The following is a 27,781-nucleotide window of genomic DNA, read 5'->3' on the forward strand; positions in this document are numbered from 1 at the left end:
GACCCCCAGCACCTTGAGCCGTAGGTCGGGGGGAGAACAGGGTCGCCACTCCAGCCGTACAAACTGTGAGATGGCTAAAGTAGACCCTGTCCCCCCAATCCAGCTGCCTTCGGCGGTCAGATCTGTATGGGTCTCCTGCAGGAAAACCACAGAGTACCCCCCCTTCCAAAGGAAGGAGAGCACTTGGGACCTGCAGACACCCATCCTACAGCCGCGGGTGTTCAATGTAGTGATGGTAATAGGTACCGTGAGGAGGGCTGGCGGGGGATCCTCGCCAGCAGGGACGCTCGTGGCTCCTGACGGGCCGCGCAGCAGTCCGTGACCTACCCTGTAAGTGCATAAGGAAGAGGCGGACCCGCTGGTAGGCCGCGGTGCCCTGCCTCCCGGTCCTTTTACCCTCCCCCATGAGGGCCCTTGCGGCCCGGAGGATTTGATGAAAGTCCCTCCCATCACTGGAGAGCACGCTGGACTTTGTTGCAGGAGCCACGGACGTCTTCTAAAAACTCCCGCAACTCCTCTTGCAGCGCATGGGGGGCTGGGGTTACAGTCTCCTGGTTACTCCCCGACAGGGCCCTTGGTACAGCCCCATGGCCCACTGAGATGGGCAAACAGGGTGAGGACCCCCGACGGGACTCCTGATGGCTTGGCGTCACTAGGCCCGCCTCGAACCCTGGGGCGATAGGGGGCGGTAGAGGGAGGATAGCAGCCCCTGGTGGGTCGGGACGGGTAAACACAAAGGCTGCTCCCTGGGGGTCATCTATTGGAAAAGGGAAGGAGACAGTCCCAGGGGCGGCAATAACATCTCGGGAGGTGGACGGGATAGGGGCAGGGGCAGAGTTAGAGGCGAGATTCTGGGCGGGTAGAGGGCTCTCAGTGATGCTGGGCGCAGGCTCTATGGTGGATTTGGCAGCCATGGCATCAGGATGTGGACTCTCTTCTGTAGGGCCCTCTCCCGGGAAGGAGGTCAAATGCTCCTCGCCAACGAGGCGTGCCCCTGGTGGCTCGGGTCCCGGCTGCGTGGCACTGGCCGTCGCCTCAACAGGCTCGGCGGCCCTCAGCAGGGTGCCATCTGCAGCCGGGTTGATGGAGGAGTCCAGGGGCTCCTTGGAGGTGGGAGCGGAAACAACGGTTAGGGGGAGGGAGCATGGGGAAAGGGGAGCTGGAGTGAAGTCGCCTAGATCGAGGCCTGCTGGCATAGGGTCGTCCTCCCCCTGGGTGACCAGAGTCAGACCCAGGGCCTCGATCTCCTCATATATGGACGGGAAATCATTTTCCGCCACCCCGGGATTCTCCCTGCTGGCACCTGATGCGACGGTCGCCTCGGGGCATGCTGAGGTTTCAGATGGCACCAGGGCAGGGGGGGCTCCCTCGGGGGTCTTGGAGGGGAGGGACTCCCGTGGAGGGGAGATACCGCCTTCCGGTTCTGCCACGTCTTCCCCAGCCGGCACCAGTGGATGGAACACACCCTTGGGTAGAGCGGAAGGCTCGGCATCGGTGCCCCCCTTCCTGGTCTTCCGGGGGGCCTCTGCATCTGATGGGAGGAGCGGAGCTCGAGCCTTCCCCTTGCCCCGCTTCCCCTGGACTAGGGCCCAGCCCTCCATGGCATCATCTGGGGGCTGGCTAGCAGGGGTTGTGTCGGGGGCAGAGGCGATGGCTCAGGGACTCGAGGGGGTAACGGTGGGGCAGCACAAGGGAGGGAAGATTCCCCTTGGGGCGGGCCCTCTCCCATGCCCGGCAGTGTCCCTGCCGCACCCTCCTCCACAGGCCCCGCCAGATTGCAAGCAGCGGGGGCGGGGCTCTCCCGCTCCTCTGGGCATAGTTGGGGAGGTGCCCCTTGGGCCAGAGCGGGAGCAAAGGTGGACTGGGAAGGAGGAGGGGTGGTTTCGGGTGCTGGGCAGCCAGGAGTGCCGGCGATGACGGGGCCGGTGCCCTGCCGGGGCTCGGGGGTCCCAGATGCCCCTCCGTGCCGGGCCAAGGGGCAGTCCCTCCGGATGTGCCACATCACCCGGCAGAGGTAGCACCGGGCCTCCCCCTTGGAGTAATGCACCTGGTAACGGGCCCCCTGGTGGGGGACTAGGAAGGACCCCTCGAGTGCCTCTCTGTCACACGCCGCCGGCGGCAGTTGAAGCTGCACTTGCCGGCAGAACGAGAGGACGTGACGGAGGGCGGGGTCTTTGCAGCCCAACGGGAGAGGGCTGATGACAGAGATGGGTTTCCCCAGGGTAGAGAGGGCGGGTAACAGGGTGGCATTGGGAAGAAAGGGAGGGACGGAGGTCAGGACCAGGCGGACGCCCAGGTCTTCTAGCGGCTCTAAGGGGACGAACACGCCCCCCACCGCCAGGCCCTTCTCCACCGCCTCCTGGACGGTGGCCTCCGATGTTAAGAAGAAGACGACCTTGCCATACATTTTGGAGGCCGCCACAATGGCCGTGGGCCCCACCACCCTCGCCAATGCCCGCACATAGGTCTCCACGTGGGGCGAGGCGGGCACCAGGAGGCAACGGACGCCGTGCTTCCTGGTCATGGTGGGAAAGGGGCCCCGGCTGCTATAGATGGTAGCGGAGGCGGTGGGCTGGAGAAATGACGTAGCGGCAGGTGGGGGGGCTGCCGCCACCTGGGCGTACGCCCTGGGGGCCGGGGGAAGGACACCCGCAGAGCTGGTGGAGGGAACAGCGGGGAGGGATGCCCCAGCTGGTGGTGGGGCCGGGGCATTGGGGGCAGCCCCTGCCATGGAGGGCCTGGTCTTTTTCGCTGGGCCCTTCCCCTTCTTCTTAACCTGGCCCTTCCTGCCAGCTGGGGGGGGCTCCCCCAGAATCTGAGGGGGGGAAGGACGTGGCAGCAATGGAGGTCATCCCGGTGCCCGTCTCTGCTGGCACCCCAGCGGGGGCGGTGGCAGATGGTGTGGCAGCGGAGGTAGAGGCTTGGGGGGGTGACGGAGGGGCAGGCGGGGGAGGGGCAGTTCGGGCTGCTGGAGGGGCCCTACCTGTCTCATCCCCCGCCATCAGGAGCGGGGAGGGAAGGAGAGACACCAGAAGGAGGAGGGGAGAGGGGATGCAGGTCGACCACTTCTCCCCGCTAGGCTGCAGGCAGGGGTTAGGGGGCAGTCGCCGACACAGGGTGATATTCCGGTTCCTCTAGCTGCACTAGGGGAGGGGGGGATATAACAACATTGGGGGTGCAGTGAAGAGGATTGAAACTAAAATGGGGAGTGGCACAAGGGCATGGGAGGGGGCATGGGCTCACAGAGCAATGGGCTAAGCGGGCTGGAGTTAGGGCAGGGAAACCAAGGGGCTAACTTCAGAGGCTGGGGCGGGGCAAACAAACAAAGGCTGTAGAGGGAAATGGGTGGGGCAGGCGAACAAACTGCAGCTAGTAAGGGGGGGCTGGGGCAAAAGAGTGGGGGCAAAAGCTGCAAGTGGCGAATGGGGCAGGTTGCAAGGGCAAAGCTGTAGGGTGGGCAGTCCGGGGCGGGGGTACGTGCGCCCACGTGCGCTTGCACAAGTCAATTTGGGCTGGCTGCTGTTTCTGGCCCAAAGGGTGGAATCAGGGCATGGCAAGCCAAGCAAGCAGCTGAGTCCAGAGGCAGGAGCTGAGGCAGATGGTATACAGCCAGTGGGGATGGTGGAGGGGGCAGCAGTGGTGGGGGTTGGGGGGGACACACAGATGGATCGGGGGGCAGCTCCACATCACACCCCCTGTGTCCCTGGAAACACAGTCAAGACCCCGACCACAAGAGCATAGTTCGAGAGTTACTCAGTTTTAAGGCCCCCTCCACGGTGGTCTGCAAAGTCTCTAGGTGCTACCCCACTGGTAGATGGTCCTCTTCTTCTCGGGGCTTCAGCAGCTCCAGGCAGCAGACTCCGCAGCAGCTCCAGGAACTCGAGGTGGTAGTCCAGGCAAGCAGAAAGGACCCCTCTCAGGTGGTGATGGTGGTGTCCACAGCAACAGCTGGGGTCCCTCACTCCCTCCTTCTGGGGAGTGGGCCAGTAGTCCTCCCCCCAAGGGGCTGCAGTTAGAGCAGTAGCAATACCCAAGGGTGGGGGGTCCAGCAGCCTGCCAGCAACCAGACAGTAGAGAAGGGCGGGGCATGGTGTCTGGCTCAGCCAGAGGAGTAGCTAGAGCAGCAATAGCAGTAAGAGCAGGCAGAGCCCGGAGCCTAACAATAGCCTTCTTCTTCCAGGCCAGAGGGATGCAGGAGTGTAATAGAAGGGGGAAAGGTTAGTCCCAAGTTAAGCAGGTCCCTTTTCCCAGAGTTAGGGAACAGGGAAAGTTCCAGAACAATCAGGAACTTTCTGGAAACAATTAAGGCAGACAGGCTGATTAGAACACCTGCAGCCAATCAAGAAGCTGCTAGAATCTATTAAGACAGGCAGGCTAATCAGTGTATCTGGATTTAAAGAGGAGCTCAGTTCAGTTTGTGGTATGCTTGTGAGGAGCTGGGAGCAAGAAGCTGAGAGTGAGAAGGCGTACTACTGGAAGACTGAGAAGTAGAAGCATTATCAGACCTTTGGAGGAAGGTCCTGTGGTGAGAATAAAGAAGGTGTTGGAAGGAGGCCATGGGGAATTAGCCCAGGGAGTTGTAGCTGTAACACAGCTATTACAGGAGCTACTGTAGACAGCTGCAATCCACAGGGCCCTGGGCTGGAACCTGGAGTAGAGGGTGGGCCTGGGTTCCCTCCATTTCCCCCCCCCCCCAGCTCGATACCAGAGGAGTTGATCTGGACTGTGGGTTCCACTAGAGGGAAAGGTCTCTGGTCTGTTCCCTGATCCACTAGGTGGATCAGCAGAGACTGTGGGGATTGTTCTTCTTTTTCCTTTTCCCCATGCTGGCCAGTGATGAGGCTAACTGAGTGAATGGCAGATTTGAGCCATGAAAATGGTCAAACTGAGGGCTGCCATGAACCTCTGAGGTGAGCAAATCCGCCAATAAGCTCAGGACCCACGAAGATGGAGGAAAAAATGGGGGTTGCAATACCATGAGAGTAATCATAGAATATCAGGGTTGGAAGGGACTTTGGATGGTCATCTAGTCCAACCCCCTGCTCAAAGCAGGGCCAATCCCCAATTTTTGCCCTTGATCCCTACATAGCCCTCTCAAGGATTGAACTCACAACCTTGGGTTTAGCAGGCCAATGCTCAAACCCCACTGAGCTATCCCTCCCCCCAATCAATTAAGGTGGGCTATTATCAGCAGGAGGGGGGGGGGGGGAAATGTGTAGTGAAAATCAGGATGGCCCATTGCAAACAGTTCACAAGAAGGTGTGAGTAACAGTAGAGGAAAAATTAGCATGGGGAAATATTTTTTTTTTTAGTCTGTGTAATGACTCATTCACTCCCAGTCTTTATTCAAGCCTAATTTAATGGTGTCCAGTTTGCAAATTAATTCCAGTTCTGCAGTTTCTCGTTGGAGTCTGTTTTTGAAGATTTTTTTTTTTTGTTGAAGAATTGCGACTTTTAAGTCTGAAATTGAGTGTCCAGGGAGACTGAAGTGTTCTCTGACTGGTTTTTGAATGTGTTTAATTCTTGATATCTGATTTGTGTCCATTCATTCTTTTACGTAGAGACTGTCCAGTTTGACCAATGTACATGGCAGAGGGGCATTGCTGGCACATGATGGCATATATCACATTGGTAGATGTGCAGGTGAATGAGCCCCTGATAGTGTGGCTGATGCGATTAGGTCCTATGATGGTGTCTCCTGAATAGATATGTGGACAGAGTTGTTAACTGGCTTTGATGCAAGGATAGGTGCAGATAGGGGTCAGCATCCACTACCCAGAATCTTCAAACCTGGGTCCCTAAACTTGGGCATTTAAATCCTGATATGCTGAGCACCGCAGCTTCCACTGAAAGTAATGAGGTCTGAAAATGCTCATCACATCTGAAAATCAGGTCAACTTGGATGGATAGATTCATAATTTTATACACCCAAGTTTGAAAATGTCAACCATAATCTATTTAAGCCTCAATTTCCCTAGCTGCAAAATGGACGCAACACCACAGCAGACGTGTGGCCATTAAGTAGTTAATGTTTATGAATCTTAAACCTCTTCAGAATGTACACAACTTTTGGTGACCCCAGAACCCCAGCATACTTGGCCAAGTGTCCCTTGCAAAACTCTTCCAGAAGTTAAGGAGGACTTGTGGCCCCTTAGAGACTAACACATTTATTAGAGCATAAGCTTTCGTGAGCTACAGCTCACTTCAAATGCCAATGCATCCGATGAAGTGAGCTGTAGCTCACGAAAGCTTATGCTCTAATAAATGTAAAAAGAAAAGGAGGACTTGTGGCACCTTAGAGACTAACAAATTTATTAGAGCATAAGCTTTCGTAAGGTGCCACAAGTACTCCTTTTCTTTTTGCGAATACAGACTAACACGGCTGCTACTCTGAAACCTCTAATAAATGTGTTAGTCTCTAAGGGGCCACAAGTCCTCCTTTTTCTTTTTGCAGATATAGACTAACACGGCTGCTACTCTGAAACCTTCCAGAAGTTGGCAACAATACAGAGACCGCCGCGCAAGTAGCTGGTCTCCTTGTCTCCTGCAGCACAAGATGGGTGGAGAGAGGGTTTTAAAGTGTGCACCCCACCTGCATACGCTTTACATACAATGAGTGAGTTAAACGTCGGGCCGATGCCAAAGGATCAGCTGTTTACCTGCCACGCTGACCCACTTCAGTGCTGCGATCGTGGGATAGTATTTCTGCCCATGCCTGTCGCTGCCTGGAGCCACGTCCAGGGCACCAGACGGGCCTCGCCCTGCCCAGACTCGTTCAGTGCGAGGCAGCAGCCAGGGGTGAACGCTACAGGCTCTTTTCAACGCGCCTCAAAGGAATTCGCGGCGTGTCCCCGCGCTCCCCGCTTGCCCGGCGCTTCATCTTCCCCGCTCCACGGGGCCGCGCCCTGGCCCCCACAACGCAACTTGAGCGCGGAGGAAGCGCTGGCGTCCCGAGTGCCCCCCCCGCGGCAGAGACCGAACCAAGAGCCAGTGAGCACAGGGGGATCCAGCCTCCGCCCCAGAGTCGCGCTGGCGGGCGGGGCGCGGCGGGGCGGGGCTGCGGGGGGCGCCCCTGTCAGTCACACGCCCCGGCCAGGAGCCTGCTCAGGGCGCGTGAGTTGGCGCCGCCGTCGCACCCACCTTCTCCTCCAGCCCGCCCAATAGGAGCCCAGGGCTGAGCTCACGTGACGGAATCCTGGCACTCGCTTCGCTTTCGCTGCGGGCGGACTCGGAGCTCCGCGCTCAGCCGCTGCCGCGATGCTGTGTGGCGGGTTGGCGGGAGCCCAGCCGGCTACCGCGGAGACGCAGCAGATGGTCGATGAGGTGGGGGCGCCCGGCCGGGCTACGCAGCCGCTAACCCAGGGAGGGGGGACGTTGCGGGAGGGAAGGAGGCCTTTGGCCCCAGCGCGCCCGTTGGAGCGGTAGGGTGGCCAGAGTTCGCGTCCCTGTGCTGGGAACGTGAGCTCAGCGGCAATGCGTCAGGACGATGCACTGCAACTGCTCAAGCTAAGCTGGAGTTGGCTGAGCCCCTGTTAAAAGACGGGGGGGGGGGGCGGTAAAGGGATGCCTACTGGATCTATTCAACAAGGGATCTACACTCAAATTAACATCCTCCCCTCCCCCCCGGTGTTATGGCTTCTAGAACAATTCCTAAGATCTCAGAGCCTAAAGAGTGAAAATATTTGTCAACATGAGGGATCCTACAGCTAATCCTGCTGGGCTATGTGAAATATTTTAAACAAAATCATTACAATATTGGGGGTGTAGATTGGAGTTGAATTACATTTTGACTCAGACGCTGGTGGAATTGTATGAAAAATCTGGAGTTTTGCAGAGTTTTTCCTGAAAATAAAAGATCATTTATTATAATAATAATAATAATCTTCCCAATGCACTGCATGCAGATTGGAATTCTAGATCCAGATTCAGCAAATCATTTAATCACAGGCTTAAGTCCTGCAGAGGGCAATTTATGTATATGCTTAAGCGCTTTACTAAACTGGGGCCCATACAAGCACTGGCCAGGCAGCTGTGCTCCTGAACTGGCTGGTATCAATTATCCCCACATCCCAAAAGGGCAGGAAGGACTGCTTGTGGCATGCAATAGCCAGGGCTTCTTCCTGCTCTTTTCCAAAGGATCAGTGGTGTATGCTGCAGTATGGCTTCCTGCCCAGAGCTATCCTGTCAGGCACCAGCAGGGTGGCCCCTTTGAATGATTCACCTTCTATGGACTGTCATGGGGTCTTCCAGTTTCTCATGTGTTCTCCTCCTTGCTGCCTCCACTTTCTAAGAGAGTGACAGATACAGGATGCCATGTGGCTCACAGCGCGCCGCCGGGGCCGGCCGGGAAGGGGACGGGGGGCGGGGCCCCGCTGATCCAGAGCCAGCACGGAGCAGGGGCGGCGCTGACAGACCGGCAGGAGCGGCCAGCCCCGCGCGCTGCGTCTGTGTCCTGCCGCCAGCCTCGCACACCCAGCCCCACCCTCGGCCACTGGACCCCGCCCTGCCCCCCACCGCTGGTGGGCAGGCCGCTGGCGAGTAGGGATCCAGCCAGCAGCAGGACCCGCCGGTACTGATGGGGGGACGGACGGAAAATATGGGACAGTTTGCCCATTTAAAAAAAAAAAAAAAAAAAGTTGGCACGTCTGCAAGAGGGCCTAAAAACGGGACATCTGGTCACCCTGTAGAGAGGGGGGAAATGACAATGTACTACAAAAATAAAAGCAACTTTTCTCTCCTAAACAGAGCGTGTTGAGAATGGGAACTGAGCGACAAGCAGAGCTGCTGCTCAGGGCATGAGGTGCTTGTCTGCCGCGGAGAGTTTAAAAAAAAAAAAAAAAAAAAAAAAAAAAAAAAGTGTGGTGATGCCAGTGATGATTTCTCAGGAGGTTCGCCTCTGCACGGGAGTCTGGGGGTCTGTAAATCAAGAGCAGGGACTGTCGTTTAGGGAGACGCTGAATGAGGGAGATTGTTTTATGACCTGTTGAAACACACAACAAAATCCTTCCTCGCCGGAAAGGAGAGGCTTTGATATTTGCCCAAAAAATTCTTCAAAAATGAGAAGTCTTACATAATTTAATAAGGATGAAATCAAAAGGGGGTCTATAAAAATGACTCTAAAATGTTTATAGGGCTCAATTCTCGCTTTGCTCTGAGACTTGTGTAAGGGCGTTGGAGCTTTCCCAAAAGTGGGGGCACCAGGGGCCCTGCCCCCAGCCAAGCCGGAAGCCAGAGCGGGGCCAGGGAACCTGCCCAGGGTGAGCCAAAAAGCAGCCCGCCCACCCAGTGCAGGAACCCAGGTTCCCCACAGCTGCCTGCACAGCTCTTACCATGGATGGGCATCGGCTCCAAGCCCCCGCCCCCTTCCCGAGAGCTGCGCAGGCAGGTGTGGGGAGCCCGTGCGGAGTCACAGACCCTCGACCTCCACGGCCTAGTGCGGATCCTAGGGCTGGGGACACAGGCCTGGGACTGCTCTCAACCCCTCCACACTGTGGGCAGGTGGAAGATCCACACACAACTGCCCCGGCTCCCCAGCCAGGCTCCAGGTTAGCCTGCCTGGTGAGTGGGGCCTCGAGGGGGGGGGGAGGGGGAAGAAGGGGGCAGGGTCTGCCCTGGCAAAAATTGGATGGCCCAGGCCTATTCACTTTCAAAAAGTGGGAGGGCTATGGCCCCCCCGACACCTCTAGTTCTGGGGTCCCTGGACCTATGTGAAGCCCCAAGGGCAGACCAGAAACCAGATTGGAATTTAACCTTTCCCCTGGAGCAAGGGGGAGACTATTTCTGGCCAGCCCTGTATCTGGAACAAATTACAGTAGAACCCTGTTTATCGGATCTATTTGGGACCGGGGCCAGATGAGATAATCCAAAATTCAGATAATCGGGAGAATGGGCAAAGAGCTTTTTATCCATTATTTTAAAATATGAAGTTGCTTTTAAACTAGCTGACCCTGCCCGGAAAAGCATTAAAACATACATACACGCCTTACAGAATTGTAGGACTGGAAGGGAACTCGAGAGGTCATCTAGTCCAGTCCCCTGCACTCATGGCAGGACTAGACCGTCCCTGACAGATGTTTGTCTAACCTGCTCTTAAAAATCTCCAATGACAGAGATTTCAGAATCTCCCTAGGCAATTTATTCCAGTGCTTAACCACCCTGAAAGTTAGAAAGTTTTTCCTAATGTCCAACCTAAACTGCCCTAGCTGCATTTTAAGCCCATTGCTTCTTGTCCTATTCTCAGAGGTTAACAACAACAATTTACCTCCCTCCTCCTTGTAACAATCTTTTACGTACTTGAAAACTGTTATGTCCCACTTCAGTTGTCTCTTCTCCAGACTAAACAAACCCAATTCTTTTTCAGTCATCCCTCATAGGTCATGTTTTCTAGACCATTGATCATTTTTGTTGCTTTTCTCTGGACTCTCTCCAATTTGTCCACATATTTCCTGAAATGTGGTGCCCAGCACTGGACACAATACTCCAGTTGAGGCCGAATCAGCAAGGTGTAGAGCAGAACTACTACTACTTGTGTTTTGCTGACAACACTCCTGCTAATACATCCCAGAATGATGTTTGCTTTTTTTGCAACAGTGTTATGCTGTGGACTCATTTAGCTTGTGATCCACTATGACCCCGCAGATTCCTTTCTGCTGTACTCCTTCCTAGACAGTCATTTCCAATTTTATATGTGTGCAACTGATTGCTCTTTCTTAAGTGGAGTACTTTGCATTTGTCCTTATTGAATTTCATCCTATTTAATTCAGACCGTTTCTCCAGATCCATTTGAATTTTAATCCTATCCTCCAAAGCACTTCCAACCCCTTCGAGCTTGGTATCATCCACAAATTCTTTGGCAACAGTTTCCCCTAGTTTGTTTATGAGAACAACTTCTTACCTACTTAACAGAATATACAAACTGTTCGTTTTTGCAAACAATATTTTGTTCATTTATTTTACACGGCTGAAAATACACTATGGTTACAGATGTGAGGTCAATTTCCTGTGTGCGCGCAAGTTGTTTGGTTAATACGGAGAGCCAGATAATGGAGGGTTGGATAAATGGGGTTCTGCTGTACTTCCCATGGCATGCCACGTCAACTATGCTGGCTGGTGTGTTGGGGGACAGAGCCCTGGCTTCCCTCCTCCCAACCCATCTGCACAAGAGGGGGACTAGCAGTTCTGCAGAGGCTGCTTTTCCCTTCCCTCCCTCTCTCCCCCTCTTGCTTCTACCTGTGATGTAGTTAGCAAGAAGGTGAGTAAGGTGGTTATCCCCTTACTCCTCTGTGTGGCCATTGTGCCTACAGAGTTTAGAAGAGAATTCTTAAACCATCCTGTAGGATTCAATAGATAATTATATCCTCGCTATATGATACTGCAGGTTGATTGCAACACTCTCTAGAAAGTTGTTTTTTTTGTTTTGTTTTTGTTTTTTAAATCTTCTGTTACATTCTATAGGATTTTTCTATAAAGGAATGTTTCGTGTTTGACTGTCATCCTCCTGGTGATAACTGCAAAATGCTGGCAACTTGTCAGCAGTGCAGAGTATGTGTAGGGTGACCATGTTTCCCTTAACTGAAAATGGGATGCACAGGGGTGGCCTGAGCCGCCTGGCATCACCACTCCCTCCCCCCACCAAACATTCCTCCTACCTGCCAATTGAGCCAAGTAGCAGAGATGAGGTGGGGGGGAGGAATGGGGATGACCTGGGATCTGGACAGCAAAACAGGGTGTGAGCGTGCAAGGGAATGTGAGTGCTTTTGGGCTCAGAACCAGGAGGTGAAGCTATTTGACTATGATGCACCTTGCAGTGTGATGGTCCTTCGGGGGGAAATCCTGCTTTGGGGGATAGCAGAGGGGCAGGAAGGAGGCTCCAGGTAGCAGGAGGGACCAAAGAGACTCCGGATAGCTGCTCTGGGGTGGTGGGGGAAGGGCAGGATGTGGCAGAAGCAGGTGACTGGAGGCAGACTGGGGAGTGAAAGTGGGGGGTGGCGGATTGGAGAGGGTTTCAAGTTAAAGTAATTGTTACCTTCTGTAAGTATTTTGGGAAGCAGAACCCAGTTGCAGTGAAGGCAGTGATTTCAGTCTGGCAGCACGTTTAGAGAGAGGTGTGGTGTGGGGTTATTGGGGAATTACTCTCTCACCAAGATATTTCCTTCTCAGAGTCCTAAAGGGACAACTCATCCCTGTAATAAAATCTTAGGGTATGATTATCTGTGTTGGGATGATACACGGGCTAGCGGGGAATAGCTGCCTCTCTGCTGTGTCTGAAGTGGCAGCAAAAAGCCCTGCAGTTGCACATGTTGCTCAAGATCAGTGGCATATGGCCCTGGCGGGAGAGTCTATATGCCCATGCTCCTCTGTAGGCCTTATTCCTATTCTGAATTTGTATAGCTTTGACTTGCAGCCATTGGATCTTATTATGTTTGTGTCTGCTAGAGTAAAGAACCCGCTACTATCAGAAATCTTCCCATGTAGTTACTTATGGACTGTGATCAAGATCTCTTTTTCTCTTGGATAAACTAAGCAGGCAGAGTTTTAATCTCTCAATGTAAAGCAGGTTTTCCAGAACTTGCATCATTCTTGTAGCTCTTTTCTGAGCCCTTTCCAATACGTCAATATTGTCCAGTTCTGGTGTCTACACTTCAAAAACAGAGTATTTCAGTAATGGTCTCACTAAATGCTGGACAGGATGGTAATATTGTCTCTCCATTTCTACTTGCCATCCTGCTCGTACATCCAAGGATCATGTTGCTCTCTTCGGTACATCACATTGGGAGCTTATGTTCAGTTGCTTGTTTAGAACGATCCTAAGTCCTCTTTGGTGTCACTGCTTTCTAGGGATGTAAATAGCATTTTAAAATGCTATCAGTTGACCGTTTAACTGTTAACAAGTTCACCATGAATCTACCACACATACACATTATCTTTGTCAAGTGCCTTTGCTAACAACAAAAAGTCTTGTGTGTGAAACCCACTTTTTTTTGTTTGTTTTTTTTTTACGTAATATCCCTGAGCCATCCAAAAACAAAAGAAGTCCGATTTAGAATTTCAACTCTACTGCTGCTTTTTGTTTACATGCTCTGGTGTCAGTCTTGTGCTTTGCATTTTCTTGAACTGCCAGAAACTAACACGGTCAGCGTCGTTTGATTTTTTGCCTTCTTTTTCACATGAAACAGAGAGATGTTTCAGCTTCAAATAGTTCAGCATTACTCTGGTGCTGTTTGAATATCTCAGCTGTGTATTACACAGTTTACGTGTAACTGTGTCTTCTGTTTTTGTGAAATGATTCCAGGCATTACTCCTTTTCAATCGCTCCATCTTCACTAAGCTTCTATTCTGGTAGTTACCAAAAATCACGATAACCTATATGATAATGTTTGAAGGTTTAACGCTACTAAAGTGTGATGTCAGTTCCATAGCAATGGTCGAAACAATGCAGAACCTGTTACATACCTATCACATACCCTATGAGAGCGTTTTTCAAACTTTGGGTCAGGCATGTCAGGCACTGGGTCACTCTGGTCAGCACTGCTGACTGGGACGTTAAAAGTCCCATCGGTGGTGCTGCCCAGCTAAGGCAGGCTAGTGCCTACCTGTTCTGACACCGCACTGTGCCCTGGAAGCAGCCAGCAGTGGATCTGGCTTCTAACAGGGGGGCCACAGGGCTCAATGCACTGTCCGAGCACTGGCTCCGCTGGGGAGGGGGAGGGTGCCTGCGAGCAAGAGCTGCCCGGAGCCGCTTGTGCTCCTCCACCTAGGAGCCAGACCTGCCGCTGGCCGCTTCCTGGGCGCAGCGCAGTCCGCGGTACCAGAACAGGAGGGAAGTCTGCCTCTGCACCCCGGCTGCACTGCTGACCAGGAGCCACGGGAGGTAAATCCACGCCCCAATCCCACACCCCAACCCCCTGCCCCACCCTGAGCCTCCCCAAACCTGGAACCTCTTCCTGCACCCCCAGCCCAGAGCCCTGACTCCTTCCCAACCCCCTGCCCCAGTCCAGAGCCCTCTGCCACACCCTGAACCCCTCATTCATGGCCACAGCCCTCACCCCAACCCTCTACCTCGGCCTTAAGCCCCTCCCAAACCCCTCATCCCCAGCTCTGTTGAGTTGCGGACATCAACAATTTTCTTCAACTGGGTCCCCAGAAAAAAAGTTGGAAAACTGCTGCCTTGTGAAATAGTATTGCTGTGGTGTTCTTAATGTACACATTAGGCATTTAAATATGAACTGAATACATTACCGGTAAGACTGATGCTTTTCGGTTAACCAGTTAACATTTTACATCCCTACTGCTTTCTAGGATATATTCCCACATTCTGTAAATGTGACCTGCGTTCTTTGTTCCTAGAAGTATGACCTTGCATTTAGCTGTATTAAAGTGCATGTTGTTAAATTAATCTAGTCTACAGAATGATCTGGATCACTTCGTAAAACTGTCCTGTTCTTATTATTTACACCTCCACAATTTTTTGTGTCATCTGCAAAATTTGCCAGCCGCGATTTTATATTTTCTCCTAGACATAATGCATGGATAAACAAATTTTATAGCATTAAGCCAATAACAGATCCCTATGGGACCCCACCAGAAACACCCCAGAATGGATGATAATTCCTTGCTAAATGATTACTTTTTTGATGTAATTTAGCTGGTTTTAAATCTGTTTAATACGTGCTACATTGATTTTTGGATAGTGCTAATTTTTAAATCAATTCATGTGTTTCCCAAAAGCCTGTTATAATTTTTTTTTTTTTTTTTTTTTTTTTTTAAAAACCTCTCTGTGGATTTGATTCCTTACACAGCATACAGAAACTCCAGAGACAGTCTGCCTACACAGTTACAAAACCATACCATATCCCACTGGGTAGAGATTCCTCTTCACATATGGTGGTCTGCCCTCACCTTCTCTCTTGTATCCACCAGCTCAACACCTGATGTTCTCACAGAGCCTTATGCGATATTTCTCCATCCAGACATCCCCTACCTCCTTCCTAACTTCACAAGGAGTGTCAGAGAACTGGGAACCTCACAGCACTGAGGTATTAACACAATGCAAATAGGCATGCTCTGGATAGCATGAGGAGTCATTTCAGTGTGCCCCAGGCTAGTGTGGCAGGTGCATGTTGCTGCTGGTTCATCCTAATGTACTCTCCCATATGTGATTCTGACTGGCCAGCCTCAAACTTTTCAAGCTACAAGAGCATGTGCAGCAGGTAGAAGTCCACCCCCCTGTGCTGTGGCAGGACCAAGTAAACCTAGACCATCCCTGACAGGTGTTTGTCCATCTTGTTTTTAAAGCTTCCAATGATGGGATTCCACATCCTCCCTTGGAAGCCTATTCCAGACTTTACCCTTATAGTTAGATAATCTTCCTTGCTGCAGATTAAGCCCATTACTACTTGTCCTACCTTCAGTGGACATGGAGAACAATTGATCACAGGCCTCTTTAAAACGGCCATCAACATATTGGAAGGCTGTTATCAGGTCTCTCAGTCTTCTTTTCTCAAGACTAAACATACCCAGTTATTTTTAACCTTTCCTCATATGTCAGCTTTTTCTAAACCTTTCATCATTTTTATTGCTCTCCTCTTGACTCTTTCCAATTTATCCACATCTTTCCTAAATTGTGGTGCCCAGAATCGGACACAGGACTCCAGCTGGGACCACACCAGTGCTGAGTAGAGCGGGACATTTCCCTCCTGTGTCTTCCATACAATGCGCCTGTTAATACACCCCAGAATATTAGCCTTTTTTGCAGCTGCATCATATTGATGACCTATTAAGTTTGTGGTCCTCTATAAATTCCAGAACCTTTTCAGCAGTTCAACCACCTAGATAATTATTTCCATTTTGTAGTTGTGCATTTGATTTTTTCCTTCTTAAGTGAAATTCTTTGCACTTGTCTTTATTGAATTTAATCTTGCTGAATTCAGACCAATTCCCTAATTTGTCAAGGTCATTTTGAATTTTAAACCTGTCCTCCAAAATGCTTGCAGTGCCTCCCAGATTGGTGTCATCTGCAGATTTTATAAGCATATTCTCTACTCCATTATCGAAGTCCTTAATGAAAATATTGAATAGTACCAGACACAGGAATGACCCCTGCAAGATCCCACTGGATGTGCCCTCCCAATCTGACAGCAAACCATTGATAACTACTGTTTGAGTACCAGTTGTTCACCCACCTTATAGTAATTTCATCTAGACCACATTTTCCCTAGTTTGCTTATGACAATGTCATGCAGAACTGTGTCAAAAGCCTTAATAAAATCAAGGTATATCATGTTTTCCGCTTCGCCCCTCCCCCCGATCCCCTTGCTCAGCAATTCAATCAAAGAAGGAAATTAAGTTGGTTTGGCAAGATTTGTTCTGCTGACTATATTTTTTATAACCCTATTATCCTCCAGATGCTTACAAATTGATTGTTTAATAATTTGCTTCAGTGTCTTTCCAAATATTGAAGTTAGGCTAATTGGTCTATAATTCCCCGGGTCCTCCTTGTCGGTCCCTCCCCCATCCCCTTTTAAAGATAGGTACTTTGTTTGCCGTTCTCCAATCTTCTGGGATCTGACCAATCCTCCAGGAGTTCTCAAAGATAATTGCTAACAAGATTGCTTCAGCTAGTTACTTAAGTACCCTAGGATGAATTTCATCTGCTCTGCTTTCTTGAATACATCTAACATATCTAAATATTCTTCAACCTGTTCTTTCCCTATTTTTGGCTTGCTATTGCTTCCCCTGGTTGTCAATAATTGTGTTGAGTATCTTGTCATAGTTAGCTTTTTTTAGTGAAGACTGAAGCAAAATAGGCATTAAGCACCTCAGCTTTCTTGATGCCATCAGTTATTAGCTCTCCTTCCCCACTAAGTAGAGGACCTACACTTTCCTTCATCTTTCTCTTACTCTAATGTATTTAAGTAACCTCTTCTTATTGCCTTTTATGTCCCTTGCTCGGTGTGCTTTAGCCTTTCTGATTTTGGTCCCTACACACTTGTGCTGTTCTTTTGTACTCCTTCTTATCAATTTGACCACGTTTCCACTTTTTGTAGGATTCCTTTTTGATTCTCAGGTCATTAAAGAGTTCCTGATAGAGCCATATAGGCCTCTTACTATTCTTCCGATCTTTCCTTTGTGTCTGAATAGCTTGTAGTTGTGCCTTTGAGGAATCCCATGCACTGCTACACTCTGGGGACTGACTGGTTAAGTGACAGTTCTGCAGAAAAGGACCAGGGGATTACAGTGGATGAGAAGCTGGATATGAGTCAGCAGTGTGCCCTTGTTGCCAAGAAGGCTAATGCCTTATTGGGCTGCATTAGTAGGAGCATTGCCAGCAGATTGAAGGAAGTGATGATTTCACTCTATTTGGCACTGGTGAGGCCACATCTGGAGTATTGTGTCCAGTTTTGGGGCCCCCACTACAGAAAGGATGTGGACAAATTGGAGAGAGTCCAGCGGAGGGCAATGAAAATGATCAGGGGGCTGGGGCACATGACTTATGAGGAGAGGCTGAGGGAACTGGGCTTGTTTAGTCTGCAGAAGAGAAGAGTGAGGGGGGTGGGATTTGACAGTAGCCTTCAACTACCTGGGTGGGGGGAGGCTGTTCTCAGTGGTGGCAGATGACAGAACAAGGAGCAATGGTCTCAAGTTGCAGTGTGGGAGGTCTAGGTTGGATATTAGGAAACACTATTTCACTGGTGAAGCACTGGAATGGGCTACCCAGGGCGGTGGTGGAATCTCTGTCCTTAGAGGTTTTTAAGGTCCGGCTTGAGAAAGCCCTGTCTGGGTTGATTTAGTTGATGACTGGTCCTGCTTTGAGCAGGGGATTGAACTAGATGACCTGTGAGGTCTCTTCCAATCCTAATCTTCTTTGATTCTATAACTGCCAGCTCTTTTGAACTGATTTCTTCCCCTCGGACCTTAACTATCAGTTCTCTGAGTTTTAGTCTACTTTTTTGAAGTCCATTATCCTTATTTTGCTGCTCTCACTCCTTCCTTTCTTTAGAATCATGAAATCCATCTTTTCATGATCACTGTCACCCAAATTGCCTTTCAGCTTCAGATTCACGACCAATTCCTTCCCTCTGGTCAGAATCAAGTCTGAAATGGCTGTGCCCCTGGTTACTTCCTGCACTTTCTGGAACAAAAACTTGTCCCAGATACATACAAAGAACTTACTGGAGATTTTTGTGTTTTGCTCTATTACTTTACCAATAGATATCTGTAGTTAAAGTCCCCCATTACTACCAGATCCTGTGTTTTGGATATTTTTGTTATGTCTTAGAAATGCCTTATCCACCTCCTCTTCCTGATTTAGTAGCATTCCCCCACCACACACACACCATTGCATCAACCCTATTTTTTTTTTTTAACCCTTTTATTTTTACCCAGAGACTCTCAGCTGGTCTACCTCCTCCCTCCTTCTGGACCACAGAACCACTTCTCCCTGTGAGCTCCCCTCCCTCCTGGGACTGGTGATGCCAGTCAGTCACATGCTCTTGTGAGTCAGTGTTTCTGTGGTAATAACGTCAGCCTCTGGGCTACATATGACTGTGTGGCTCATCTGCATCTGTGGAGCCAAGTGTTCTGCTTTAGAGTGGAAAAACAAATCCTGATCCAAGATGTCTGCCTAGCCTCTAACACTCAGAGCAGGGTCTAGAATCACTGAGGGGAAGGTCATGGTATTACTGGATTTTTCTTTCGGTTTAATGCTGCAACATTAGCTCATCAGCACTTCAGTTGTGTTTACACAGAATGTTCACCTCAGCAGCAGCTTGGCTGCTAATGCAGTGACAGGCACACTCAGTCCACTGTCTGGCTCTTAGTAATATCCTTACCTGTAGCGCTGTAGGAAAAGGAATTGGGCTAAGATTGACTGCACCCTCTGTGGGTCGTATTCTCCCATTGTAAAATACAGATTGCTGGGGGTTATTTGCACTTTGCATGGGGAGAGTTAGAGCTTCACTGCTTCAGTTTTGGAGTTTCATAAGAGTTTCATCTCATTGTATGGGGGGTATAGGTGGGCATGGGAGCTCTTCCCCTTTGACAGACAGCATACAGAGTGGCCAGAGCTCCTTCTCATGCCCTATGAGAGGGAAGGTGCTAGTATGAGTGGCCTAGAGCTCAGCTCAACAGAAATGAGCAAGTTCATGGTCCTGTCGTCTTCTCCTGCAGGGGGTGGGGGGAGTCCTGGATGCAGGACTCTTTTAGGTACATTTCCACTTCACAGTTTCATGAAGTAGCCTGAGGAGCAGCCCGCTGGAACCTTCTGCGCTAAGAGAGGGAGCAGGTGTGCTGACTCAGCAATACAATGGCATTTTTTTTCTTCCTGTTTAATGGATATTTACAGGGTACAGGAATTTCCTTTTCTGAGCTGGATTGTGTATATGCTCCTTGCTTGTGTTCCTGCACAGCAGAGAGGTGGAGAGATGCATAGCCATGCACCCAAAAGAGGTGAGACCAGCTATACTGAGCTGGAGTTGAGGCATGACTACAAGGCTGCATTACTGGTCAGTATCATTAACTTGCCTTGTCCTTTTATAAGTAAAGTTAGGTTGAAGAGAGGGATCATTTCAAAAGCAGGGGTGGGCAAACTACAGCCCGCGGGCCGGATCTGGCCCACCAGCCATTTTAATCTGGCCCTCGAGTTCCCACTAAGAAGTGGGGTCTGAGACTTGCCCCACTCCAGCCGAGGAGCAAGATCGGAGGCTGCTCCATGCTGGCCCTTCCGGCGCTTCAGCTGGGTATCGGGGTCGGGGGCTGCACCACACGGCTCCCAGAAGCAGTGGCATGCCCCCCCCCCGGCTCCTATGTGTACAGGCTGCCAGGGGCTTCCACTCTGCATGCTTTCGCCACCCCAAGTGCTGCCCCTGCAGCTCCCATTAGCCAGGAACCACAGCCAATGGGAGCTGCAGGGGCAGTCCCTGCAGATGGGATAGCATGCAGAGCAGAGGCCATGCCTCACATAGAAGCTGGAGAAGGGCCATGCTTCTGCTTTCAGGAGCCACTTGAGGTAAGTGCCACCCAGAGCCTGTACCCCTGAGCCTCTCCCTGTGCCCCAACCCTCTGCCCCATCGCTGATCCCCCCCGCTGCCCTTTGAACCCCTTGATCCCAGCCCAGAGCACCCTCCTGTACCCCAAACCCCTCATCCCCCAGTCCCACCCCAAAGCCTACACCCCAAGCCAGAGCCTGAACCCCTTCCCTCACCCCAACCCCCTGTCCCAGCTCTGATCCCTCTCCCACCCTCTGAGCCCCTTGGTCCCAGCCCGGAGCACCCTCCTACCTCCAAACTCCTCATCCCCAGCCCCACCCCAGAGCCTGCACCGCCAATCAGAGCCATCAACACCTCCTGCACCCCTATTTTGGGAGCATTCATGGCCTGCCATACAATATCTATTCCCAGATGTGGCCCTCAGGGCAAAAAGTTTGCTGACCCCTGACCTAAAGCCTATGCTATAGTTAGTGTGCTTCAGTGATCTGAGCACAGAAAGACCAACAGTAATCTGTGAATTCTCTCAGGTTCTGTCATTGCCTCTATCTATGATATTAGACAAGTCACTTTCTCTATGCTTCAGATTTCCTTTCTGTAATATGGGAATAAGACTTACTAGCTCACAAAGGGTTGTAAACCTCAATCAATGATCAAAGAATTTTTGAAATGCAAAACTTTTACTTTAACACTATTTATTATTACCAATCATAAGTGTCATACTGTGAAATATCCATTAAACAGACTTCCTAAAGCCTCACTTAACTGGCCTTCACTTGTATTCCTGTAGGAAATGGGATCCTTATTCTACAGGATAGTTTTAAAATATATATATTTTTAGACATTACTTCAGCACCAAATTATTTTATTGTTTAAAAACTTACTCCTGGGGGAATTCTGTGCCAAAAAAAAAAATCCTGCACCAAAATATTAAAAATTCTGCATACGCTATTTTAAAATTCTGCAATATTCTGCATATTTTATTTGTCAAAATAATGCAATATAATTACTCTAGTTTAAATTATTTCAGTAATTTATTAAACTACAATACAATGGATGGAGAATGGGAGTGGGGAGCATTGGAGGAAATCCCCTAACCCTCTTGCCTAATAGTAATGTAGCTAGGTTTAATATAACTTTAGGCCCAGATTTAGATTCCAAGTCTTGGTTTTGGCTCCATGGCAATCCACAAAATTTCCACCAAATCCTGTAGGTGCCTAAATTCACCCAATGCCAAAGTCTTCAGGGTAAAAATTCCCAAGGTGCTTAAGTTTCTGCCTCTGAGTATGCACATTGCTGCCTATCTCCATCCTAAGCCTCAGAGTGATCCATGAACCAGAGCCAGACAGGCAGTCAGCTGCGTAAATCACGTGCAGGGCCCACATTCTGGTGAGTGTACCCAGAGGCCACCTACCAAACAGTCTCATTCAAAATCTGGCTGAAGGAAGAGGTGGCAGTGCTGTGTAAGTACTTGTATACCATGGAACAGTCGTGTGTGTGTGTGTGTGTGTGTGTGTGTGTGTGGAGAGAGAGTGAGAGAGACTCTATAGCCTGGTGGCTAGGGCACCCACTTGTGAAGTAGGAGGCCCTGAGTCCAGTCCCCCCACACTTGACTTTCTTTATTGATCCATAGCAGAACAGCTTCAGCAGGACAGGTTGAGGGAGTCCCACATCAGAATACCCCATAATTCAGTGGTTATCACATTCACCTAAGATGTGGGAGACCCAGGTTCAGTTCTTCTCTTGGCTTGAGGGGAGAAAAGGGGGAGAAGAGACCCCTGTTCAAATCCTAAGTGGAGGAGGGAAGAATCTAGTTCTCCCATATCCCAGATGAGTGCTCTGAACCGTGGGCTGAAAAGCTCGGCTCTTCCTCCTCCTGTGTCCTCCCCCTCCCCTGTTTTGTGTGGGCAAGGCAGGCACCTAACTCATTCCCACAAGAAACTATTTAGGCACCTAAGCCACCTGACACCAGGCAGAGGGTTTTGTTCATGAATCACTAAACAGAGCGGCACCTCCCTGCAACCTGGATGTAGGCACTTATCTCTGTTGGAGTAGTGGAGGTTGGCATACCCCTTTTGTCAACATCGGCTAGCCTTTGTTAGCTTAGGCAGCTCCCTGCCTAGCTTGCTGCCTTTTTGTGGCTTGCAGTCTAAGATGCCCCTCTCTCCCCATTCGTTGTACAGGGAACCTAGGTGCCTAACTCAGGCTTTGTGGATCGCAGTGAGATGCCATGAAAATCACAGATGTGCAACAGGCACCATGCCTCTGTTAAAGTCTGAGTCCTTCTGTGCATCCAGGTGGTGATAAGTTTTTAATTTCGAAAAGGAAGATGGATCCGAAGAGGACTCTTGTCAAGAGGAATGGTTTTGTGTGTGTTTGACACCTAGTGTTTTTCAGCTGCAAATTTCAAAGCACTTTGCATAGGGGGGTCAGTATGATTTTTCCCACAGTATAGAAGGGGAAGCTGAGACAGACAGAGGAAATAACTTTCCAAAGATCACATAGCAAAGTAGCTGGCTAGCTGGATTTAGAAGCCAAATCTCCTGACTTCCAGCCTCCTACCATGTCTGCTGAACCATGCTGCTTCCCCAGGTTCACTGCCTGTCTAGAATTAGGGCCAATTGGTGACCCTGTGTCACAGCTCAGGGCAACTTCACTTGTATTTCCCCTTGGTGCTCCCTCAAGCGCACCCACTCTAGGCTCCCTGATCCTTAGCTGTCACTTCTCTTGGTGGAGACACCTGTTTTGTTCTCTCCTGACCTGGGTTTTTCCAGGCTGCAGAGTTCCCTGCCCATACTGTGATATTTCCAGCAAACCAGACTGCCTGAACAGGCCAGCATCTGGCTTTCTCTCCACAGGCTATGAACAACTGCAATTGCCAGCAGTTACAGGTTACCACCAGCTCTTCCTGGTAGGAGTCTGTCCTTTAAACTGCACATGGGGGGTGTGGGTGGGTGTGGTTACGAGTTCATAACAGCCTTTAGCTCAGAATAGTTCAGTCTCCCCTTAATACAGCTTGGACCTTTGATCTTTAGACTCTGAATACAGGTGATCAGCAGAAAATGGCCCTCTCCTCAGGGTGTAGCTTCAAAAGGCTGGGTTTTGGGCATAACTGGAGGTGGGGAATTTGCTTTCCTGGAGGCCCAAGCAAACCACTTGATACTGTTTGTCCCAAGAGTTCATTCTTGTCTGGCACGTTATTAAACACGGTCCAGTTGAAGGTCATAACACTTCCCAGGGTTCATATCACATCTCCCCCCTAGAGAGAGAACACACAGTACCAGCCCACAATAATACATAACCTTTGTATTTAATACACTGGATCCCAAAGATACTTGAACTTCATTCAGTAAGGTTTTTCAGGGATATTGCAAGAAATTGCCATATCTGTTACATCTTGTTTTATGGAACATTTCACATTTTAGCCATTATGTTTTTGAGAAACATGAAGAGCAACATGTCCAGAGACACCATGGCAGTGTGACCTGTATCGCATCTTAGAAACGCTAATAGTGAAGCTCATGGGTTCCAGACTTTAAATCTGCCTTGAATAACTAGTAAAACCCTCTTCTTCTTCTTAAGGTGAAGCTTCAGGTGGAAGAAAAAGAAGGGAAGAAATTTGAGGTCTTCACTGCTGTGGAGTTTAAAACTCAGCTGGTTGCTGGAATAAACTATTTCATCAAGGTACAGGGCAGAGGGGAATGGGCTCTCAATTTGAATTTTATATGTGTAGTATCTTCATTCTTGTTCAATTAGTTAATTTAGAAAGAGGTTCCTGTGATTTGGCCCTTAGAATGGGTGTCACAGAGGGACTGGCCCCTTTAAGAGGGAATGGGGTCCAGGGCACCTATTGCTCATCAGCTCACCTCCGATTTGGGCTTAAAAGAGGGTACTTGGGCCCTTGGTGGGGGGGCAAGATTGGCAGGAGAGAACTGTTTGAGACCATGGGGAGGGGAGAGAGAGAGAGAGACACGCGCACGCACATGCAGAGAGAAACAGGAAGCAGCAAGGAAGAGCTGGCGGGAGTTGCTTGGCAGAGAGCTGAGTTTAGAAAGAAAACAGTAACTATGAACTGCTGGTGAGGAGCTTGGAGGAAAGCTGTTGGTGAGAGGAGACAAAGCTAGGGACCCCTGACAAGCTGAAGCCTCAGGCAATGTCCCCTAGGAAAACAGGAAGATCTGGACCAGTCAGGGGAAGTTGAGCCCAGAAGTTGAGGGTTTTTGCAGGAGGGTGGATTCCCCTGAGTGGGAAGGGGTAGGTGTGATGGGCAGGTTGGCCTGGAGGAATGGAATGCTGGAAAAGAGGGAGCCCTCAGGGTGAAGACCTGAGCGAAAGGCTGTGGGAGGACTGGTCGCTCTCAGGCAAAGAGGCCTGGAAAGGGGGACCCTGGATCAGGGAAAAAAGGAACTGGGAACAAAGTGTTCCCAGGTGGTGACTTGCTGGTGGCCTTCCTGGAGAGGGACATGGAAAAACCCACTGTATGTTTGTTTAATATGGACCCAAATGAGCCACTTTCCCTGTAGTGACCCCATGCAACACCCATGTGATTATGATGATGGTGTTTTAGTGTGTGTTGTCCCAGATTAGATTAGAGCACCTCACTGCATTAATAAATTAACACCACAGCTGCCAGGTAAACAGTCTGATTTATCCTTGTTTTACAGTGGGGAAACAACCTTTCTGTGCCTGAGTGACTTGCCCCAAGGCCACACAATGAATGTGTGAAAGAGCCAGGGAGTGAGCTCATGACTCCTAATCTGTGCCCCAACAAGAAGACAGCTCTTCCTTGGCCCCCTCTTTCCTTCCCCCAACCCAAAACACACACTCGCCAAAATGTCCTGTCCCTGGAAGGCTTTTATTCCATGGAACTTACTGTCCCTTTCTTCTTACCTTTCAGGTCCATGTTGGCAATGAGGAGTTCTTGCACTTGAGAGTGTTCAAAAGCCTTCCTCATGAGAACAAATCTCTGAGCCTCTGCAGTTATCAGAGCAGCAAGACTAAGCATGATGAGCTGACTCATTTTTAGAGGCTCTTCCAAAGAGCCCCTCAAATTTTTTTTTATAGGCTACAAAGTGATGTTTCCTATACCAATGAATAGAATGAAAGTGCATTTAAAAAATCTTATCTGAAAAATCAATTCCTTTTCTAGAGTTCCCTCCCTCCTCAGTATCCCAAAGAAGGGACCTGATTCTCCTCTCACTTACACTAGTGTAAAACAGGCATAGTTCCATTGAAATCAATGGATTTACACCAGCATAAATTCCATGTAAGTGACTAGAGAATCATGCCCATAGAATCTGTTGTGAGCTAAAGAGAAAAGGGAGTGTAACCAGTACAACTGTGACATAGAGCAGTATAAGAATTAGAATTTTTTCTAGCCCTGTTACAGAATGTCAGTGTTACTCAATAAATTGTAAAGAACAAACCCATGTTATTGTTAGGGAACTAAAAATGGAGGTTTATGACACTGGAGCAAATTTGAAAAAGTGAAAAGAAATAGGATCATACTCATTTGAAATAGAAGCACTTCCTAGGCGATCAAATCCATCCCCCTGCAAGGATATGATATAGTTCCCAATAGAGGACACGACAGATATGACAGTGCTTCTTCACCAGATCTTCACCAAAAGACCTTGTAAGGCATTAAACCCCCATAAGCACCTCTAAGCAGATATTTCTATAGAAGGTACAGGGGTGTATTTAGCAGGAGTTTCGCTCTGTTCTCTTAGCTGTTGTTGAAGATGTATGTGTTGATTTGGATTGCTCTTTCTTGGGGTTGAGAGGAAGATGGCCCTTACAAATAAAACAATCTCCCTGACAGTCCAGCTGCCATTAAAGTGCAGATTAAAAGTGCTATATAAGAGCCAAGTATCATTATTTATTAACTGGTTGAACAAAGGTTATGCTATATTTGTAGCAAGCTAGCTCAATCGGAGCTCGCCCCAGTAGTTCTCCTCATGTTGGGAATTGGACCTCTTGCTTGAAGTGTAGACATCAATTGGAATAATCATAAGATTCCCCTGAGACACAGGTAAGGAAAAGAAGCCTAACACCTGAGGGAGGGGTGCATTCAGAGGGACCAGAAAGGCAACAGAGGTGCAACATGACAGTACCTAAAGTTCGGCTCCTAAATCCATACTTTTGAAAGCTTTGACCCCAACAAATAGCAACTATGGTAAAAATAAGTTTTGAAGGACATACAAGAGGAGACTTTTCAAAGAACAAATGGCAGTTAGGAATCTAACTCACATTGAAACTTTCTCCCAAGAGTTTGAAAGATTTTCAGTATGGAAAAGGGCTATAAGTTGGTGTGCTTTAGCTGTTATGAGTTGATGTGGCACAGAGTGAAATGGATTCAATGGAAATGGAGTGAAATGTGTTCTAAAATATCTGGATAGTCAAAAAATTCAACTGACTATGAGAAAAAGCAGGAGACTGTGAAACTCATCAGGAGCAGGGAAAGGTTGAGGTTTTAATACTGTGGATTTAATGGGCTAGAAAATCCTGGTATATAGAGGAGCATTGTTGGAAAACAAACTTCATTTCAAGATCCATTGAGCAGAAATAGTGCTGCCAAGATCCAGAGCATGTTGGGGTGAGGAGCTATTTACTGTCAGCTCTCTTTCCTTTATTTTACTCTCAAGGGCTATGCCTACTCCATGGCTCAAGTTGGAGCCCCCGCTGTATTTTGTATTTGCCAGTTTCTCTTTTTTTTTTTTTTTCTTCTTCCCCTTTCTGTTTTGTTTCCTGGATGTATGCTATCTGTACCTTCCTCCTCTTCAGTGTTTCTGCTGGGTCCAAACTACAGCCAGTTTGTGTGCTGCCATTCCAACTTGCTGGTCTGATCTTACTGTTTTCTGGGGTAGCTTCTTTAGCTGTACCATAGCCCTGGCCAACTTTCCATCACACTCGGGCAGAGGCATTGTGCATCATTTCTAGAATACCCCTCATTTTCTTGATTCAGTTCAGGACTCAGTGTCATTTATGCACATTTTTACAACCTGATGCCAACCCTCTTTCCCAACTGGGCTTGGAATCGGTTCTAGTAGAGGAAAAGTATTCACATGAAGTTCATGGATCTGGAAAAAGCCTCTGACTGAGTTCCAGGGGAAGTCCTCTGGTGGTGCATGAGGGGGAAGATTGTGCAGAACTTGGTGCAGCTTATTAGAGCCATATATGTCAGTGCAACACCAACAGTCAAAACTTCTGGTGCTGAAACACATGAACTATCATTAAAGGTTGGACTGCATAAGGGATCCGTGTAGAACCCTTGTTTATCCTGCAACCTAGATCCCCTCACAAGAAACATACAGAAGGAGGCACCTTGCTGCATGTTGTTTGAAAATGAAATTCTTGATAAATGGAGAGATGTGTTGGAGAAACATAAGCTCAAAATAAGCAGAGGAAAAACAGTGCAGGGTGTGCAATTTCAGTAATGTGAACACTGAAGAATTCTCCCTGAAACTAGATTGGCAGACAGGACTGAAAATGCAAAGTTTCAAGTATCTGGGTTCCAGAATCTGGGGAAGTGAAGGAGAATAGTAGACCTAGGATAATAAATGCCTGGCTCTAATGGAAAGAGATAAGCGGTGCAGAATGTGACAGGAAGAAACCAATAAGATTAATAGGGAAAGTCTACAAAACGGTGGTCCTTCCAGTTTTAATGTATGGCACTCAGTGTTGGGCAACAACGAGCAAATGATCTGGAGAGATTCAAATGCTGAGATGGACAAGTGGCATAAGCAAGAAAGATTAGTAGGTGATGGGGATATCTCCGTTGACTGTGAACCACTCTCCAC

The 27,781-nt window shown here is 49.3% G+C and overlaps 1 protein-coding gene across 2 annotated transcripts; it reads left to right on the forward strand.

Moving 5' to 3' along the window:
- Positions 1–7,007: 7,007 nt before the first annotated feature.
- On the forward strand, positions 7,008–25,845 carry LOC119849665 (cystatin-B-like). 2 transcript variants are annotated; one of them, XM_038386722.2, is made up of 5 exons: positions 7,204–7,323; positions 18,385–18,493; positions 19,343–19,502; positions 23,565–23,666; positions 24,880–25,845. In XM_038386722.2, exons 2-5 carry the CDS (start codon positions 18,471–18,473, stop codon positions 25,006–25,008), a joined length of 414 nt encoding a protein of 137 aa, XP_038242650.1. In that variant the 5' UTR covers positions 7,204–7,323; positions 18,385–18,470; the 3' UTR covers positions 25,009–25,845. The 2 variants fall into 2 exon arrangements, with proteins under 2 accessions (XP_038242651.1, XP_038242650.1); XM_038386723.2 differs by lacking the exons at positions 18,385–18,493; positions 19,343–19,502 and having other exon boundaries at positions 7,008–7,323.
- The last annotated feature ends 1,936 nt before the right edge of the window (positions 25,846–27,781 follow it).

The sequence above is a fragment of the Dermochelys coriacea genome, chromosome 1 (genome assembly GCF_009764565.3).
Source record: "Dermochelys coriacea isolate rDerCor1 chromosome 1, rDerCor1.pri.v4, whole genome shotgun sequence".
NCBI lineage: Eukaryota > Metazoa > Chordata > Testudines > Dermochelyidae > Dermochelys > Dermochelys coriacea.